The sequence below is a fragment of the Chondrus crispus genome, genomic scaffold, assembly GCF_000350225.1.
Source record: "Chondrus crispus Stackhouse genomic scaffold, scaffold_126, whole genome shotgun sequence".
Lineage (NCBI taxonomy): Eukaryota > Rhodophyta > Florideophyceae > Gigartinales > Gigartinaceae > Chondrus > Chondrus crispus.
Window position 1 is genome coordinate 77,259 of NW_005178990.1, and position 18,190 is coordinate 95,448.

General features: G+C 50.4%; 4 protein-coding genes; 2 read left to right on the forward strand and 2 right to left on the reverse strand.

Annotated features, from left to right (window-relative positions):
- The first annotated feature begins 7,631 nt into the window (after nt 1–7,631).
- On the forward strand, nt 7,632–8,048 carry CHC_T00002105001 (hypothetical protein). Its single transcript, XM_005713044.1, has one exon. The coding sequence runs from the start codon at nt 7,632–7,634 to the stop codon at nt 8,046–8,048; it is 417 nt and encodes a 138-aa protein (XP_005713101.1).
- A 418-nt stretch (nt 8,049–8,466) lies between these two features.
- Nucleotides 8,467–8,769, reverse strand: CHC_T00002106001 (hypothetical protein). Its single transcript, XM_005713045.1, has one exon. The coding sequence runs from the start codon at nt 8,767–8,769 to the stop codon at nt 8,467–8,469; it is 303 nt and encodes a 100-aa protein (XP_005713102.1).
- A 2,443-nt stretch (nt 8,770–11,212) lies between these two features.
- CHC_T00010141001 (Similar to putative C-type U1 snRNP) lies at nt 11,213–11,632 on the forward strand. The gene has a single exon (XM_005713046.1). The coding sequence runs from the start codon at nt 11,213–11,215 to the stop codon at nt 11,630–11,632; it is 420 nt and encodes a 139-aa protein (XP_005713103.1).
- Nucleotides 11,633–11,783: 151 nt separating this feature from the next.
- CHC_T00009407001 (serine--tRNA ligase, cytoplasmic) lies at nt 11,784–13,236 on the reverse strand. XM_005713047.1 is given in 2 exon segments: nt 11,784–11,844; nt 11,845–13,236. 1 exon segment carries the CDS (start codon nt 13,234–13,236, stop codon nt 11,845–11,847), a length of 1,392 nt encoding a protein of 463 aa, XP_005713104.1. The 3' UTR covers nt 11,784–11,844.
- Nucleotides 13,237–18,190: the final 4,954 nt, after the last annotated feature.

Consider the following 18,190-nt stretch of genomic DNA (forward strand, 5'->3'; position numbering starts at 1 on the left):
ATTTTCCATCACTTCGCCTTCCGTTTGAGTAGCGATGGGATTGGGATCCGTATTTCCGTTTGGGTTGGGAACAGGAGTCTCAGACGGAACGGCCATGCATGGCTCACCAGTCCTACCTTGGCAGTGTCGTGAATGACATAAGTGGAAGTGAAGCTCGGATTCTTCGTTCAAGGATCCACGCAGTGGATCACAAACACCACTGTCTGATGCATCACGAATCTGGGGGGCGGGGGGGGGGGGGGGGGGGGGGCGTTGGCGTGATGGGCCGGTTTTTTGAATGCGTTCTAGAGAATTTCCTACGAGGTAATAAGTATCATTGTCTGAAAAGTATTCAATGGTAGCAGGCAACCCTGGTGGAGGTCCCACCCATCGTACTTGGTTGCCAGAGTTGTATGTCCAGTCTGAAAAGTTGAATGGTGATTCGCCGATGTCATGCTGGGTGGAATCAGATGCGCTTGACGTGTCTTGTTCTCCATTAGAATCTTCTTGCATCATATCTGCGACTACTACTACATCCTCGGTCTTCGAATCACCGCTTTCGGTCAGCTCATCATCAATTTCGCTGAAATCGTCATCGGAGGTGAGCGGCTGCATTTCATCATCAGTTTCATCTTCCTCGAGAGCTGGTGCCACGGAGGCTGCAAAAGGGTCCGTTTCAACATTCTTTCCAGCGGTCGTATTCGACAGAATGGCGACGACGTACTCCTCAGAATATGAAAGCAAAGAGGTTTCATCGGAATCCCCGGTGTCGTTTAGTTCTCCTTCGACACCGGACGTGAAGTCCTCACTATCAGTTCCTGTGCTAACGACATGGGTACTGGATCAGTCATATTCCAAGCCAAGGTGTACCGTTCTGTCCAGGAACGAAAGCTTCACCATTTGTATGCGAAGATCAAGCCGAGCAGCAAAGGTTTCCAATGTCGGGCACCCAATGATGAGGTCCAAAGGCGTATTAAGCACAACAAGAAAGTCGATTGGGACTATCAGGTCGGTAAACGAGACAGGAACTTCCGAGACAGTCCCGATACAGCGTGAGGTATCACCGTTGGCGACAGTGATTTGTCGGGATGTGGGAGACGGGGTCAGAGAGAGTTCGTCTGAGAGCCGACTAGACATCAAGTCGGGAATTGCTCCAGAATCTAGAAGTGGCTGTGCCTCCTTGGAATAGATCTTGACGGGAACCAACTTAAGTCGACGGGGGAAACTGGTGTCCCCTACGGTGGCAATCTTTGTCTTCCTTATGGAAGACAAAGATTGCCACCTTAGGCGCTCAGCGTCACCTCGAACCAGCTGGCCGAACGTGATACCAGAGGGGGCTCTGGCGAGTTCGGTGAGAACACTGTACCTCCCTATATGGCTGCTGAGCCTACCCACTTCGTTTGACTTCGGAGCAGTATTCCTCTTCTTCGTCCGGCGGTTCTTCGGCGGGACCCCAATAAAAACTCCTGGGGTTGAATCGCGATGCGGGGGCATGTATTCCATCGGGCCGACCATCGAAGGAGTCGGTTGCGGGGCAGCAGCTGAGTGATGCTGCTTCGGCAGTGGTTCTCCGTGAGCATTTCGCTTTAAGGCAGCCAGAACTTCCGGTTGGGGTGATGCAACTCCTTCTGTAACAACCAGAGAATGTTCATCAGCAAACTTTACTTTCTTGATTTCTATTCCTCCCTGATACCTCTTCGAGTCATTTTCCCTTGATGCTTTAGCTTCGCTCAACAGACAGGTTCATCGTGTCCAACCTTACCGCCATAAGGGCATCGAGTTCCCCGGTGGGGGTTATCTGGGCACTTATTGGCGCCATGACCCTGCCTTCCACAGTACGAACAGGGGCGTTCGTTAATCGGGGGCTTATTGAACCCTCTCCGAGACTTCTTCACTAGAAGAGAGAGTTCAGCCAGTTGGGAGGTCAGAGTTTACAATTTATCTTCGTAACCACTCTTTCAGGTGGTTCCGGTTTCTTGGGGACCAAAAAGTGAAGCCGATGGTGATAAATGCTTGAACGGCGAATAACCGACGGGGACGAATTATTTCCTGTTACGGTCGAACATCTTCATAGCGTCAACCAATTCGTTGTACGTGGTTGGGCTGCTGAACATGACGAACTGAATCAACGCGGGATGACCTTGAATAGACTTGCGGAGAAGTCCCAGCTTAGCAGAATAGTTGAATTCGGCTGCAGAGTACAAAATCTCCGCTCTCTTCACGAACGAAATCACATCATAATCTTGAAGCCTGAGGTCGATGGCGGAACGGATTGCCACCTCAGGATCTTCCTGCGGTTGAAGCTTGTCGGAGAAGGCCTTCTTGACTGCGGAGTAGTTCATGGCCTCCGCTGTGAGGGTTTCATCAGCGGCGAAACGGCTGTAGTAGAATTCGAATGCCGGGCCATCGAGGAACGGAAGCAGTTTCTCTGCCTTCTCCTGGTCGTCCTTCTCTTTCGTCAAAACGTTGTCGAAATAGAAGAAGAATTTTTTGACGTCGAAGGAATCCTCAGAAGTCCCTGAGAACGAAACGGAGACCTGCCCACGGCGGGAGGGGACCTTCGACAGAAGTACCATGTGAAACGAGCTTTTGTGTGGTCCCAGGATGGGCAGTCGTAGGTGGGGTTTATTAATTTATGTGAGAAAGTGTGTGTGTGGGTGTGTGTGTGAAACTGGTTGGCTTTACTGTGATACTGTACTCATGCGATCTGACTTGCATTTCACTGTGCCACTGTGTTGGTGGCCTAATTGCCCAGATGAGCAATTCACCGTGCTACTGTAGTTGTTTGGGGCTAGAGCAAGGATGCTCTGATGTACGATGCCCGAGAAGAAGTGCAATTCAGTACTGGATGTGCGATGCACGAAAAGAAGAGCAATTCAGTACAATTCGCAGGACTAAGCTCAATTCACTACCGACAGTATCTGCACTCGAATGCAATTCACCGACACCGACAGTGTCTGCACTCGAATGCAATTCACCGACAGTGTGCTAAGATAATGGAAGCAATTCACAGATGCCACAATACACTCTCTATCAATAAGTACGTGACCACTTAGCAGTAGAGCAACCAGCCGAACATGGAAGAACCAACCTGAATGATCCAAGACCACAGTAAACGTCTCGATACCTGACGGTCACTGATTAAAGAACAGTTACCGATCTTTTATTGTGTGGGTGTGTATGTGTCGCTACCTCGTCGGGTGAGTGTCGGTGCGGCTTTTATAGAGCCGCGCCGACATCGAACCCCTGACTCGGTTAGCCGTGTAACCCTAGTGTAATAAACAAACAGTGTCCCTGGCCAATAGGTGGCAGCGGAAAAGACACAAAAAATACCTAAAATCATATGATAAAATACTTACAGTATGCATGCAGCAAGTAGCCAGGGCGAATGGGCGGTTGTTACGGTCAAACCGTAAAGTCCTGAAATCGAATCATTTCCAATTCGGTACTGTACCACTGGTACTGTACCTCACAATATTCATGTAAAGCAGGACATGCCACTTGTCATCGAGAGCGGGGATTGAATACAAGTGAGACGGGTTTGGAGGGGACAGGCGCACTGCCGATCATAATTTCCGAACAGCTCCTGTTTCGCATCCAACCTTGTCCTGATAAACTCTCTTCTTTAGGGGCTACAGCGGCGCCGGTGCAACACATTACTTGGTGTTCGCTGTTGTGTAGTAAAATTCAGCAAGCCTCTTCTGTATACAGGGGTGTTCCTCATCTCCAACTGATTTCTACATAAAGTTACAGTCGGGCTTTTGCAGAGCAACCTCGGCGTTGTAAGAGGATACTACTCAATGCTAACGCAGTCCTATACTTTGATTTTAAGATTCTGTTCAATCTGTCATGATCGCGGAGATTTTGTGAACGAAAAGAAGAAGTAACAGTTTTTATCAATGTAATTGCAGGGGTTGTGTTTTTTTTTACCGTCCACAAGAACAACTATCCTTCGCAGCTCCAATTGAACGCTAATATCTTTGCCCAACAATCAGGTTTCACTTCGTTTCGTCCGCTCGTACGTTGTGTAGTTAGTGCGAAAGGCACAACATTCATAGTCCAACCATTTTACAGATGAACTCTTTTTGCAACTTGAGCCATACTGTCCTGTCTATATCACCTTGCAAGGCCTTTCAGATTTTCAAATGACGAGAGCATGACAGAGCATAATCGTGTCAAACCCAACGACAAAGACGTCAGAAAATCTAACCCTTTGAAACTAAATCGGCTCTGGTCTTGCAATATCCGCAGGGTCCATCTTGCACAGTAAATATACAATTCCAGCACTCATTCCATGGGTTAGGACATTAATCCACGACAAAAACAGTACCACACTTCCAATAGCTCTCGTATGAGATTTGGGACTTCCAACGGCTGCAATTATAGCGATCAATGCCCAAATGGTTGTCATCACTATATATGCTGCGATCTCAAGCCCCCGGCCAAACGCATACTTTGCGGCAATCAGACTCACTATATAGTTCACGATAACTGCAGTCAAAATAATGGAGGCGGACAGGCCAAAAAAAATTATTGATCCGCATGAGCTTCTCTTTCCGAAGTAGCAAAAACCAGCAAAGTCAAGCTTATCGGCTACCAGCAATGAAACAGGTAGAAAGAAATACGAAAGGCATGCAACCAGAAACAACGCATGAAAATGGTCAGTCTTACATACGGACTGGAAACAGCTTCGCGCGTGCGCAAAATCAAAGCAACGCCACAAAATGCGAATGAGACGATTCCGTACCTGTAGCGCCCCACACAATTACAGACATTAACCATTCGGCGCCGAAGAGGACGACGCGAGTAATTTCCAATACAGTCAGCAGAACTGGCATTGTGTTTTCCGTCCTGCTTACGAGGAGCGACAAGCATGTGTTGCCGGTTTCAAAAATTGCCTGTGCTGGCAGCTGGACTTTAAGAAGAACTGTCAGCGTTGTGGGGTTCACTGAATTGCGTGAGCACAATCTGCATTACATAACGATCATGTGGAATCCTAAAAAGTGAAGTGGCGGCAAGCCAGCATTGAAAATCAACTCTGGGCGTCATCTTTCCTGATAGCTGACGAGCAACTGTAGCCTGTAATTTGCTGTAGACCGTAAGTAGCCTTCATTGAACGGAAGTTCTAATATCGGCATATTAGAATTGCAACTACCTCTTACAAAATAGACGAACCGTATGTTCATGCCCTGATATCCGCTTTCAAGCCGGACTTGGTCAATATCTCGGAAGGTCAACGTCTCATATTAGAGATACATGTATCACACAGTATCCGCAAGATCGTTCATGTCGCGGCTAGTAGACGATGTGCGATTCTCGCCATTTTGTTTCGAAGAATAATATCTCATTGCGAAACAATCCTCGCTCTCTTGGGGCAACGCCAAGATAAGCAAGAGATCATGTATCTTCTATTGACTATTGTGCGAAGCGTACTTCTCGGGAATGTGAGCTTTCCGAACAAGGGCGGCGCAGTGATATCTCGAACATCGATGGGGACAGATGCAAGCAAGGCATGTCAGCGTTTACAAACAATTTCTAAAAATGAGAATGACATTGGCACTGTGACAGCACAACATCACAGTAATATTAAAGAAGCGCATCTGCCTAACTCTGTGGCACAGCAAAACATAAAACAAGAGACAGCACTCTACTATCCATACAGGCCGCCCTGCTGGGGCGGTATAAAAAGAAGGCTGATCTCGAATCCGTGTCAAAAAGCAATATTCCCTGGCGCCTTCTATGCGATGGGGGAGATGTGATGGATGACGGCTCTGGGATGGTGCTTGCACTTGCAGCGGTTGACGCTCTGGGGGCTGGGCTTGACAACCTTGCCGTTCGCATCCAAGAGGCACTTGTGGGTTCCTAGGGTCTCCTTCTTCTGGCAGGTATGGGTGGCCCATGAGGCGTCAATGCACTCGTACGACGGGGCGCAGACGTGGAAATTGCACCAGTTCGGGTCGCCAGCCTGCACGGCACAGATGCTGACGCCAGCGGAGGCGCGGAGACGACAAGGGCAGGTGCCCTTGATGATGGCGGCGTGCATGGCCGGGAGGAGGATGGTAAGCAGGAGAAGGGTTGCAGGGGACTGGAATTTCATTGTTGGAGGGGTGAATTGTGAGGGTCGTGTATAAAGTTGATACGCAGGTGACCGTTGAAGGTTGGGTTTTGTGATTTGCGGTGCAGTGGTGTGGTGAGTGGGATGGGTGAGAGTTTTTATATCAGGCGAGGTGATAGGGGAGCGTGATTGAATGCAGCAGGAGGTAGGAGGTTTAAGACACGAGGGAACGAGATGCATTTATTAAGGCAAATTCGAAGTGCGAGTTAATCGGGGATGGACAGGGGGCCAGGAGAGTGGTGGTAAGAAGGGGGGGGAGGAGAACGGGGGGAAACGGTTTGAATGCAATGTGGGAATGGGCATGGGGAGGAATGCAGAGGGGGGAAGGGGAGTGGGGAATGGAGAAGGAGGGCAGCACAGTAGACGTTTTTAGTACAGGCGAAGGGGTGTGAAGGAGAGGGAATGGATCTCTTTCGCATGGAGTAGTAGAGTGACTGGATATAAGAAACGGCCAGTGGGACGTATGCACGTGGACAAGTGCAGGGGGGAGAAGTGGACTGTGCATTGTACAGCAGGGTATTTTTGTTGTTGAAAATAGCACTTTTGTGCAGTTCATCTACAGGTACACTGATGCAGATCCTGTACCCAAGGGTACTGTAGGACAGAACTGTACACCTGGCGTTTTGGGGACAGGTGTACCGTAGAAGTTAGAAAGAGAGATGGGAGGGCACGTAAGGCACAGTGCGGCGTTGCAGCGCGTTGCGTTGCACTGCGTTGCGTTGCACTGCGTTGCGTTGCACTGCAAAAAAGAGGCGAGAGGGCACGGAACGGAACGAATGGCGGGACTGACAGGGAGGGCAGGGGGGCTGGGAAGGACCAGGGAGCGGCAAGGCGAAGGGGGCAAAACAACGTGGGATCTGCTTGAGGTCGACGAGCTTACAGTAGAGGTGGAACCTGAGTGGGACATTCTGGTGCTTACAGAAACAGGCGAAGTCATACCGTAAAAAACATTGTTGAAGAAGAGACGTATGTATACTATATAGTATATATATAGTATATAGGGACCCAATGGGGAGGGCAGGGTGGTCTGCATCGGGAAGGTGGCGCGGGTAGAAAACAGCCGCAGGACGTGGTCGATTGGGATTGCCATCCGCACCACCAAATTCTCAAGTCCGCCATCCAACCTTCCCACCTGAGGTATTCAATTTGAACTGCGTTTTCAAGCACCTCGTCGGTGACATCCTTTCTTAACCGTCCCGCTGCACCTCCACCGCCCCGTTCCACAGCCCCTCCATTTTCATCAGCAAAACTCACTTGCACAATCTCAACGACCTTCCTGCTCCGCCTGCCGACACCGCATGTACATAATAATATATATATTACTTTGCTTCCCCATCGCCGACTTTCCCACGCCCAACTCTAGCTTTCCCGTTCTTCCTCAACTCTTCGCCCCACAACCTTCATAATGGATCTCTCACTCTTGTTCCGTCAACATGGAGAACATGATCCCGAAATGCCGATGGACGATACGCCCCCTGCCAACGACCAGACTGCTGAAATGGACGGCGGGGACCACCAAAACATGAACGGCCACAGCATGTTTCTCTCTACCGGCACCAAGCATTTTACGGTTCTCTTTGAGGGGGCCGACGTCCACACCACCGGCGCCTTCATCGGCGCCCTCTTTGCTTCCTTTGCATTCGCCATCATTGTCACCCTTACCTCCCAGCTCATCCGTGCCTACGAACACCGCGTCCTGGCCAAGACCCCGCCTTCGTATGTCAAGTCGATTCTCGCCGCCGTCGGCCATGGCAGCAGACAGCTCCTACATTACGTCGCCATGCTTATCGTCATGACCATGAACGTCTGGATTATTCTTGCCGTTGTCGCCGGCCACGCACTTGGCTGGTTGGTCTACGCCATCTTCCTCAACGCTAAGGTGTCGGCCTGGCTGCAGTCCAAGAATGAAGGAGACGTGGACCTGCCTAACAAGGACGTCGGATGCGACTGCTGAGCCTAACGTTATTCACTCCTGTTTTCACCCAGCTTCCCTCCGTATACGCCCTGTATATCGCGCCCCACTTTTCGTCGTGCGCTTGCGAGTCGCATCCAATGTAAAGCTCCTACTCCGACTCGCTCGTTCACCACGCAATATGTCACCCCACTTCTCGCGCTCACTGTTCTTGGTGTCCCTTTCGGAGTCTTACATCAGGGCTCTATGGACGTGCAGTCTGTGGTTCTGAATGCAACTGTCGCCGCGCCTTCTCCCTGATTTTCATCTATGAAGACATGCTTGTTTGTATGTCCCGGCACGGTTTTAGTGCTTTCATGGCGTCCTAGTTTGTCTTCTTCATCCCGTTTGCCCATCACCGTGCCGAGCAGGATGTGGCGTAGAAAACATTTATGTATAAACTGATGCAAATTGCAGCCGTTCAGTAAACATGTCTCCATTCAGTCTTGTCTGCGTTGCTCCCATACTGTATCATGTATTCTTCACCACATGAGAGATGAGGTGCTCGACAGGCAGATGAAAATTTTCCGTTACCGCCTGCGACAGAAAACAGCATGTCGGCAAATGCGTCAGGACGGAAAATCTTTGGCCCGCATTGGGTCGTCGGGCTGTAGCGTTTGGGGGAGCCACATTCGACACTATCTCCTTGTCCGAGTGGCTCTAAGAGCACGAGAGTGCTTATGCTGATGCCACAATACGTTAGCTGCGTCCGTGATGGCTTCATGAGATGCCAAACTTTTGCCCCTCGACTAAGACCATGCTCTCGCCAACTGAATATTCAGTCAAGGCGATGTTGAGATTTTTTCAAACAAGGACAGCCTGAAGCAAGACGACAGTGCCGCATACTGTCGTTGTGTTCCCTCTCGGTGTGAGGTCACGTGCGCTACAGTAGTCCAAGCCACTGCGAGGAAGCGCGCACGGATTCGATTCAGAGCAAACGGCGGGTGATCGCAGGTACCGCGGCATGGGCGACGTATTCGGGAGCGAAGGGGAGGACGGGACTATCGTAGGTAAAAATCGAGGCTCAGACGCCGCACGCGCCCGCTAAGAAACAAACTACAGTAGTTCCTTCCTCTTGCCCTTGCAGGTTGTAGGCACCGGCCAGGGAGAGGGCTTATTTACTACTGTACTCCTACTCTACAGACGTGGGCTTTACCTCAATGGCCTTCTGGAAGGCCAGCTGGAACCCGCAACTGCGAAAGGCGAATATTCTGCACTGGTGGGCATACAGCACGGGGGGGACGCCCATTAGTGCCGCTTTTACTTATGCCACCCTCCCATTAATGCCGGCCAGACGCGAAAAGTACCACGTGTCACACGGGTCCGGGTGTTAGAGCATCTCCACCGCGCAGGCAAATTGTGGCCATTTCTAAAATATGGCGACTCAGGCTTGAGTTTGGTCTCCACCGCGCTAATCTGCACACAAATCTGTTTCACAAATCGTATGATAAATAGGATTTGTGTCTTGACGGCACACATATTTTTTGATTTTGTGGCGCGTCACGTCACAAATCCCATTTTTTGGCAACACTCTTCTGCTTGAACGGGCTGATTTTTTGTTACTTTTAGACACCGAAACAGCAAGAACGCAGGAAGCCACGGGTACACCCGACCCGCCCAAAACGTCTGAGCATGCCAAATGCGCAGTGGACGGTCTATGCTCGCACTGCACATGCCTGCATCCACCCGCACGCAGACATTATGCACGCGTTAACACTCATTTATTATAGGAGTCCGCGGGCGTGGATGGGGCTAACTGAACTCGACCATCTAGCAAAGGCGTGGGTGGCGACGCGGCCGGGTACACTTCGGGCGGCGAGGACAAGTCTGGGTGGAAGAGATCAGCGTCGACGAACTGGACCTCGGCTTTGTGTCCTGCTGGTCGGGGTGGGGGGCGGCCCAGAAGTCGGGGCGCGGGAAGTCTGGGCGCGGATCGGGGGCGGGTGCGACGCAGTGCGCGGTGGAGACCGCGACGCGATTTGCGCAACGGCGATTTGTGGTACTTTCGCAAACGGAATGCGCAAAACGAATGCCCATGTGGGAGCCTGACAAGTGTCCAAATATAGAAACAATTTGCCTATGCGGTGGAGATGCTCTTATGCTGTTTTTGAGACGGTTTAGGGTGTGACGAACTCAACTACAGGGGGGTCGCGATATAGTGTTACCCTGTGTCAGTGGGCCGAAAACGGCACTATATCGAACCAGACACTGTAAGATAATGAGATTTACGGCTTTTTTGCAGCCACTTCCTTGCACTGCTCAGAAAGACCGCTCGCAGGACGCCATCACTCATACTTTGCATCTTCACTACAGACTCAAGTCAAATCAAGCATTTTCAGAAATCAAGCATTTCTGTTATTACAGAGTAGTAGCTGCCGAGGCGTCGCATTAACTCCCTCCTTTTTCGCAGCAATAAATGCCAGCCTACACTTTTGCAGATGTCCAATTGCATCACCGACCCTGCCTTTTTCCGCCATAGTCTCTATTCTAGTAAGCAACTGCATAATATCTTTCCCCGGCGGCAGCGGCTCTCGGGCAGTACGTCCATCCAACTGCCTTGCCTCTCTGGAGACCCTTCGTTTTTGGCTCAAAATTCGTGCCACCCGCAGAAGGGTAGCACTATATAGGAGCTGGCACTAACAAAGATGGCACTATATCGCGACCCCTCCCTGTACAACGCAATCAAGTGATGAAGATGGGAGCGCACAGGATGCGAGAGAGAGAAGGACTGTACCCTCTGTCGTTGAGACCGCGGAATTGTTTGGAGAGCTGGAAGTTTTGGCGACTGAATGCCAAGTTTCAGACGCTCTATCGTATCTGAGGTAAAGCGCGCGTTTCTCACTGCAAAACATGACAGAGACCCAACGCGGAGCAGACAGACGTTAATTTCCGAGTGCATGAAAATAGATGTGACGACGTCACCTACTAATGCCATCTCCCAATAGTGCCTGTTTTGGGGTCTCGCACAGGGCGGCACTAATGGGTACGGTCCCCTTGTACTCCCTTCCTCATTGTACACGTATTACAGCGTACACCGAAGAGTAGAGTGCTGTACGAAGTTGCAAGATGTGTTTAGTGACGATCGCGCACACTATTTTTCAAACAAAACGCGCTCTCTTCGACCATCTCCGTTGTCCGCCGGTCCCGTTCTGTTTTACGCTTGTGAAATGGGAAAATGCTACTGCGACTATTGCGACGTCTTCTTGACAAACGACTCAGTCGCCGTGCGCAAGCAACACAATGACGGCAATCGACACAAGTACAATGTCTGTGAGTACTACCGCCAGTATATCGGACAGCAGCTCCAGGAACAGATCGACCTCATCGTCCATCACTTTGAGCAACGTGTAGCAAGCGGCCTCCTAATGCCATCATACGCTCTCCCGACTCCTAAAATTGTCTCCCAGCCGCAGAATGAGCTGGATGCGAACAAACAGAACGCACGTGAAGAAGAGGCCAAGAAAGAGAGCGGAAATGTTGAAGGTACAAATCAAACTCTACGCAACAACGACGGACCTGCCAGCGCTCCTCTGTCGAGTCAGAACATGTCAGCATCCCCCGTGGCTGCCGCTGCCCCGCAATCGTAACCAATTGACTGCTCTCAAATAGGGAAAACGTTGTGCAACGTTTTCTCTATTTTCGTGGATGTCATCGAAGGACGTCTAGGAATTTCTATTTGTACAACGGCCGCTGCTCACGTCTAATCGCAAGGGACAGCCGTTCCTCGCGCGTCTTTGCTAGCTATGTGACTTCCTTTTTATTCGCCACAACAAGCATTTCCGGCTCTACCCGCACCACCTTACTTTTTAGACTTTTTCACTTTCAGCTTTGGTGGATCACGCACAAACGGGATAAAGTCGCTACCTACAAACGCTCGCAAAACTTCTGGCACTGTAATACCTTCTTCTGTTTGAAAGGTTTCAAGAATGCAGCAAATCACACGCGTCACCGCGCACAAGGTGGCGTTCAACATATGCACGTATCTCTTGTTGGTATCCCCCATCTTCTTGCTCCCGCAGCGTGTTTCGAGTTTGCGCGCCTGGAAATCCGTGCAGTTTGACGCCGATACAAGTTCCCGGTACTCGCCCTTCCCATCGCTGGCTCCTGGGAACCATGCCTCGATGTCATACTTTTTTGCCGCAGAGTCATTCATCGCCCCGGAGACAATGCTGATTACCTGGTAGCTCAAACCAATGCTCTGATAGAATTCCTCTGCGTTCTTCACCATCGTCTCTAGCATTTCGTACGACAGGTTGTCATCCGGTGACGTGACGCAAAACTGTTCAATCTTATCGAATTGATGCACCCGGAAGATGCCAAGCTGATCTCGGCCGTGAGATCCCGCTTCTTTTCGAAAGTTAGTTGATACCCCTGCGAATTTACGAGGGAGCTCACGTTCGTCCACCCATTCATCCACGTGGTAAGTGCAGAGGGGCTGCTCGCTTGTGGCGATCAAATACTTGTCCCCATCACCGGAAACTTTGTACAGCTCTTCATCAAAATCATCCAATTGCGCGCACTTTGCCATTTGCTCTTTCTCCATGAAGTACGGAGGCTGAACGGCCGTGTATCCGCGCTCGGTTAGAAAGTTTAAAGCGTATTGAATCAGAGCAAAGTTCAGCATGACGCCAGGCCCCTTCAAGAAGTATCCCCGACTACCTGCAGTGCTTACACCACGAGCATACTCTACGCCGCCGATCATGTGAAGCAAGTCAACATGCGTCAGCCCTTTTCCCGGTAACTTCGGGAGCTCCCCAGAGGGAGGGAACATCCGCTCGACTCGATTGTGTTCTTCGTCTTTCTCAACAGGTACGGTGTGGTGCAAAAGATTTCCGATCTGCTTGAGCGCGGCGTCACGCTCCTTCTCAATTACAACAAGTCGCTCTTTTTTTGCGCCCTCACCCGTTGCAAGCTCTGCTTTTGCTGCCTTAATTGCGGCTTCCTTGGTGCCGTCCGGATCAATGTTTGTTTCTGGATTGCGCCCCTTGATCTTGATCTGTTTCATTTCGTTGTTCAGGGAGTTGCGCTCTTTTGATGCGCAATCTAAATCGTATCGTACACTGCGCCATTCAGCATCCCATTTCATGACCTCGTCGACCAGAGACACATCCTTGAAGCGACGACGTTGGCTCTCTCGGACGAGATCCGGATTGCCCCCACGGTCTTCGCGAAAAAGGTTTATATCCAGCATCTTAGTAGGACTGCAGATGGAACCGTCAAGATTTGGTGATGTTTGAATAGAGGTGACGATAGCGCGTCGAGTCGGAGGCGTCCGTGGAGAATAGCAGTCTTTCTAGCTTTCGTTGATACCTGTGAGGAAAGTACTCGTCGGTCGCGATTTATTTACACGTTGTCGCGTTGGCACACTGGCGGAAGCGATCGATCGTGTATCCAATTGGGAAATGCCAAGTGGGCCAGGGCGGGGAGTACAGTAGTTGTATATCGAAGAAGGCTTGAGCGACCACTCTTACACAGCTCTGTGCCGGTCGACAATCACAACGTGCTTGCATTGCTGACGCGTCCTGGCGATGGATGGCGTACAGCAAGGGCCCATGCTTCAACCGTCTGGATTCGTATTCCTGTAAGCGCCTTGTCATCCTGGAATATGCTCTCTGGGTACTGTGGCCCACAGTACCCAGAGAGCATATTCCAGGATGACGCGAGATAATTAAGGGCCACAGTCTGTGGCCCTTAATTATCTCGCGTAGTGTACCCTTGGGTACAGCACGCAGGCAATCCTTTCGAGCAAGGCGTCCTTTTAGCAGTCTTTTGGACATCACTTTATGACGGCCCAAACCATTCACCTCTTTTAGCTGGGTACGCTCCCGTGTTCCGATCCTTAGCGCAAGGTAAATATTTTCAGCATCCTTTTGACGCGAGCATAAACCAACAGAAGTACTTGCTCCCCTCTCAAAGGGTACAATTAATGTCCTTGTCTCCAGCACATGCAATTACACACACGACCAGAAACGAGGGATGTACATGAATCCCTTTAAAGTAATACAAATCCTCACAGTTGTGCAATGAGCGGCACCGACAAGTAGTCCGGTACGTTTCGGAAGACTTCTCCCCCGACTTTCCGGACAAGAATCTGAATCAAGGTTCAAACACGCCTTGTTCTTCATTTTTCTCTTCTGCAATCCTCTTGTTCATACGTTCGTATGGTGAATGCTTTCAAAAAGAGTTCCATCTGCCATAGTATCATTCGCTCAAAGCAACAAAGTAGCTCCAAATACGCATTGTATGGCAGCAAATAGTATAGCTTCCTCTTTTGTTCCCAGTTAGAGGCGATAGAGCAAAGAATGGGCATACCACAAGCCGGAGTTCTTGAAGATTCGAAATGTCTTTTGAAAAACGAACGGCATATCAAGGGATACCCATTTGGCACGCCCTGATACGAGAATCGTTGTGTCTACAGAAAATAGCAGCTTCTTATTGAGGGTACACGACGACCGCTCGAACCATTGCTTCACGGAAGTACTTGCGCTCATAATCATCACAAAGGAAAACGCTTCAACCTAGGAAGGCCATACTTCCCTTGACTGTTTCAAGCCCATTCTTGCAAACTTATCCTTCTTGGCGCATCTCACGTAGGCATTAGAAGCCGTTACCTATATTCTTGTATTGCAAAACGTAAAGCAGCGCGAAATCCGTTACTTCCAAGGCGGAAACAAGCACTACTTCTGAGGCAAGAATGGGTTTTGAGTCAGACAAAAGTCACTTTTCACGTACAAGTCATACTCTTGAGCTCTTCAGAGCAAGGAAGTCACTTCTGGTTTTGAGTGGTGACCCTTCTTGAGCGATAGTGATGAAACGCATCAAGCCATGGATATTTCCTCCAGATTCGTAGTCTGATTCTCAGCATGGCGACATCAACGGTTGTTTGTAAGATTTTCAAACCGATCCACTTATCGATATCTCCAAAGTGACGATTTTCTGCCGTAGTAGAAAATATGAAAGAATTACAGATACAATATGCCGAACTGAAGAAGATTCTGCTGGTATTTACGGCCATGCCCGCCTGTATGCACTTATTTCACATTTAGAAACGTTTCCACCGCCCTCGGTTTGTGCATGGAAGGACGCCAGCCTTCTATAAAATCATCATACCTTGTCCCTCTAGCTAGAAAATGGAGATTCTTATCTAGGTGTTCTGGCGGAAGTCCCCTGACACACGGGACCCGATCTGCGTGCCGCTTTTCAAAGCTGGTTGATCTTCGCCTCAGGCATGATTGGTTTTATGGGCTTCGAACAGGTGACAGGCTCTTTTTCGTTCCAGAAAGGCACCCATACTGGGACGTGGTGTCCAGGGGCGCGTGAATGTTTGTGTTTGGAACGATCCGAACTCAACGCAAGAATGGTTTGACCTGAAAGCATCGATGCTAAGGCTTCAAAAGAGGTCCATTACGACTGCCTGAGGCAGGCAATGCACTGACAGGGCATCCAAACGTTTTTTTTTTCAAGAGCACTTACGTGATTTGGGACACTGCGTTCAGAGAAGGGATGCACCTCTGAGAATTGTCGTCTCTTCATGAAACACAGCAAAGGCGATTTGCTGCCAGGGTGCATCGGAGAAGTATGTGATCCCCGCTCATCTTTAGTCCCCTTCCACTCCGCTTTAAAAGCTTGCTGAGGCTTTTGAAAGTTGGGACGCCAAAAAGGCGTATGGAACGCAGTTCGGAGAGGTCAATCCATATCAGATGCTAATCGCATCGCTTCCGTCGCTTGTCGTGCTAGGATACCGTCCAGCGCCGGTCAACCATCCGTCAACCATCCCTTGAACGTTCGTGCCTGGTACTTTTGTAGAAAAAGATCATTGGATCCCGCCGCCTCAAGAATGATGAAATGGTAGTATTCATTTGCCAGTATTCTCGTATCTCGCATCCGTTTTGCCACAAGGATACACTAGAGTCTACAGAGTACGAAGGAAGAAAGGTGTCTTAGAGTGTACGGAAAAATGATTAGCACAAGTTTGAGAAGCAATGCGAGAACGAGGAGAGCTGGCTCCCTGCGTATCCAGTCCAGCTTGCGGTTCGTGATTTTGTCAAGACTTGGATGCTTATGGATTGTATAAAAGCATGCATTTGTCAAGCAGGTCCTTGCAAAGAAGTCATATTTTGGAAGACTGGTCATCGCTGCGATAAGGAGGGCGGTCGTCGCGCGAGTCTTTTCTCAGTATTATAATACCGAATGATGAGTGACTCGTGCTTCTGTAATACAGAGACACATGGGCGAAATGAGATGTACAAAGAACGGAGATGGTGAGTGCGGGAACTAACAGAATTGCAGGTAAACAAGCTTCAATGCTTTACTTTGGTCAGACCTTGCCGCATATGATCTTATCTGGAAATCGCTTTCATGATGGCTTCATAGAAAGCCTGGTGAGAGAAATGCTCTGCATATACATTGCCGGTACTACAGAGCTTCAAGAAGGCCAACGTGTACAGGAGAGAGTGAGTTGTAGTTGGTAGTTTGTCTCATTCCCCTCTCCCCTCCAGCGAACAACAACGGAGAGACAGTTGAAGTTTTCAAAAGCGATTACGGCCTTTTCAGGGCATGTTGAATGCGTGCGCCACGACAGCCCCTGCAAATTTTGCATTGGCGCTGGCAAAGGGGGTTGGTGCATTGTGCATAGTGTGATTGTGTGCTTGGCAGAAGCCAAAGTTATGGTCGTCCTTGTGATGGTCACAGATGAGGCAGTGTTGTTGATGATTAAAATGGCGGCGTTGGCCCGTCTGGCTGGGTTTGGACTTATCCCTGTGGTTCCTGTTCTGGTTGGGTTTGCGCATCTCTCTTGAATAGTTTTGCGAAAACAAGTGAAGCGGTGTGTGGACTGGGGGTGCGGTACAGAAATGGCTGTGTTTAAAGGAGTTTAAATGGGGTGGGGTCTAGCAAGCGAGACGGTGGTGGCAATTGACAGTGACAAATAAGCGCGGGGGTGGAATACGGTACATATGTAGATAAGTTGCGTGGAAAGAACGACAAATAAAAGTTGGAGTAGCAACGGCAATTAAGAGAGATTGAGCTTTCAAAAGAGTGACGAGATTTTAAGCTGGGTGTCGGTTAAGGATAACAACAGGGTGAAGCGTGATGCGGGCGATGCGGTAAATACGGATGTATGCAGGATGTGAGTGTGAGTGCAATGATGTGTAGTTTAAAGGGCGTGTGTCTTCGATTGGTGTGGATGCGTACACCAGAAGAAACAGATGGGGGGTTGGCATTGGCCGCATTGAGTGCAAGACATACCTTGTCGGGCAAGATGCGTTTTTGTTTTGAAGTCGATGTGGATGAATGTTTATAACGGGCTAGAGTGGGCTTGTGGGTAGGTGACAGGTGATGCGTGTGTGATGTTGGAAGCAGGACGAGGGAAGAAAATAGGGAAGGGAAGACAGGATAGGGGTTTTCCTGTACCGCGTTGTACAAAAGAATAATCCTTGCAGGCCTACGAATACGCGGGGCGCGGCTGCGGTGGCGGGCTGCATGTCAAAGGGATGTTAACGGGATGACCGATGCGAGTTTCGGATGCCGCACCGCTTGGGGAGCGCGGGGGACGTGGCGCGGGGGTTGGGGCCGCGGGGCGCATGGCATGCAGCGTGTGGGGCGGAACGTGCGGACCGGGAGGGGAGCTGCGGCCAATGGGCGGGCGGGGGGCGCGGACAGGGGCGGGAGATGTGCGGCAACGCGGGCCACGGCGCGGGGTGCGTACGCACCTTCTCGCGCCAAAACGGCGGCTGAATTGGCGCACTGCCTCATACCTCTGGGCCGAATTTTTATGCGCCATTCACAGGCGTGCATGCCATGCTCGTACTCTGCCTCCACCTCCCCGAAGCTGCCATTCTTCCCAATCATCCAGTGGTCCCCCACCCCTCCCATCGCCCACTCCCGTCGCCCACTCCCACCCCCAACCTCTCCTTTCCTCCCTCTCAGCCCCGCTCCCCCCCGGTCATCGCTGGCACTTCACCTAACAACGCCCCCCGCCCCCACCTCGCCCTCGCCCCCGCCTACGCCTTCACTACCGTCCTCCATTCTTCACCATCCCATTATTTCCGTATATACTCCCTCCGCACGTCATGCTCCCCTATCTGCCCTCCTTCCCCTTTTCCCTTCTCTATCCTCACCTCCACTCCCACTCTCAACACCGCCTT

Excerpts from the sequence above, each read along its gene's own strand:
- CHC_T00002105001 (XM_005713044.1), top strand. The coding sequence starts at position 7,632 with ATGTTTCTCTCTACCGGCACCAAGCATTTTACGGTTCTCTTTGAGGGG.
- CHC_T00010141001 (XM_005713046.1), top strand. The coding sequence starts at position 11,213 with ATGGGAAAATGCTACTGCGACTATTGCGACGTCTTCTTGACAAACGAC.
- CHC_T00002106001 (XM_005713045.1), bottom strand. The coding sequence starts at position 8,769 with ATGAAGCCATCACGGACGCAGCTAACGTATTGTGGCATCAGCATAAGC.
- CHC_T00009407001 (XM_005713047.1), bottom strand. The coding sequence starts at position 13,236 with ATGCTGGATATAAACCTTTTTCGCGAAGACCGTGGGGGCAATCCGGAT.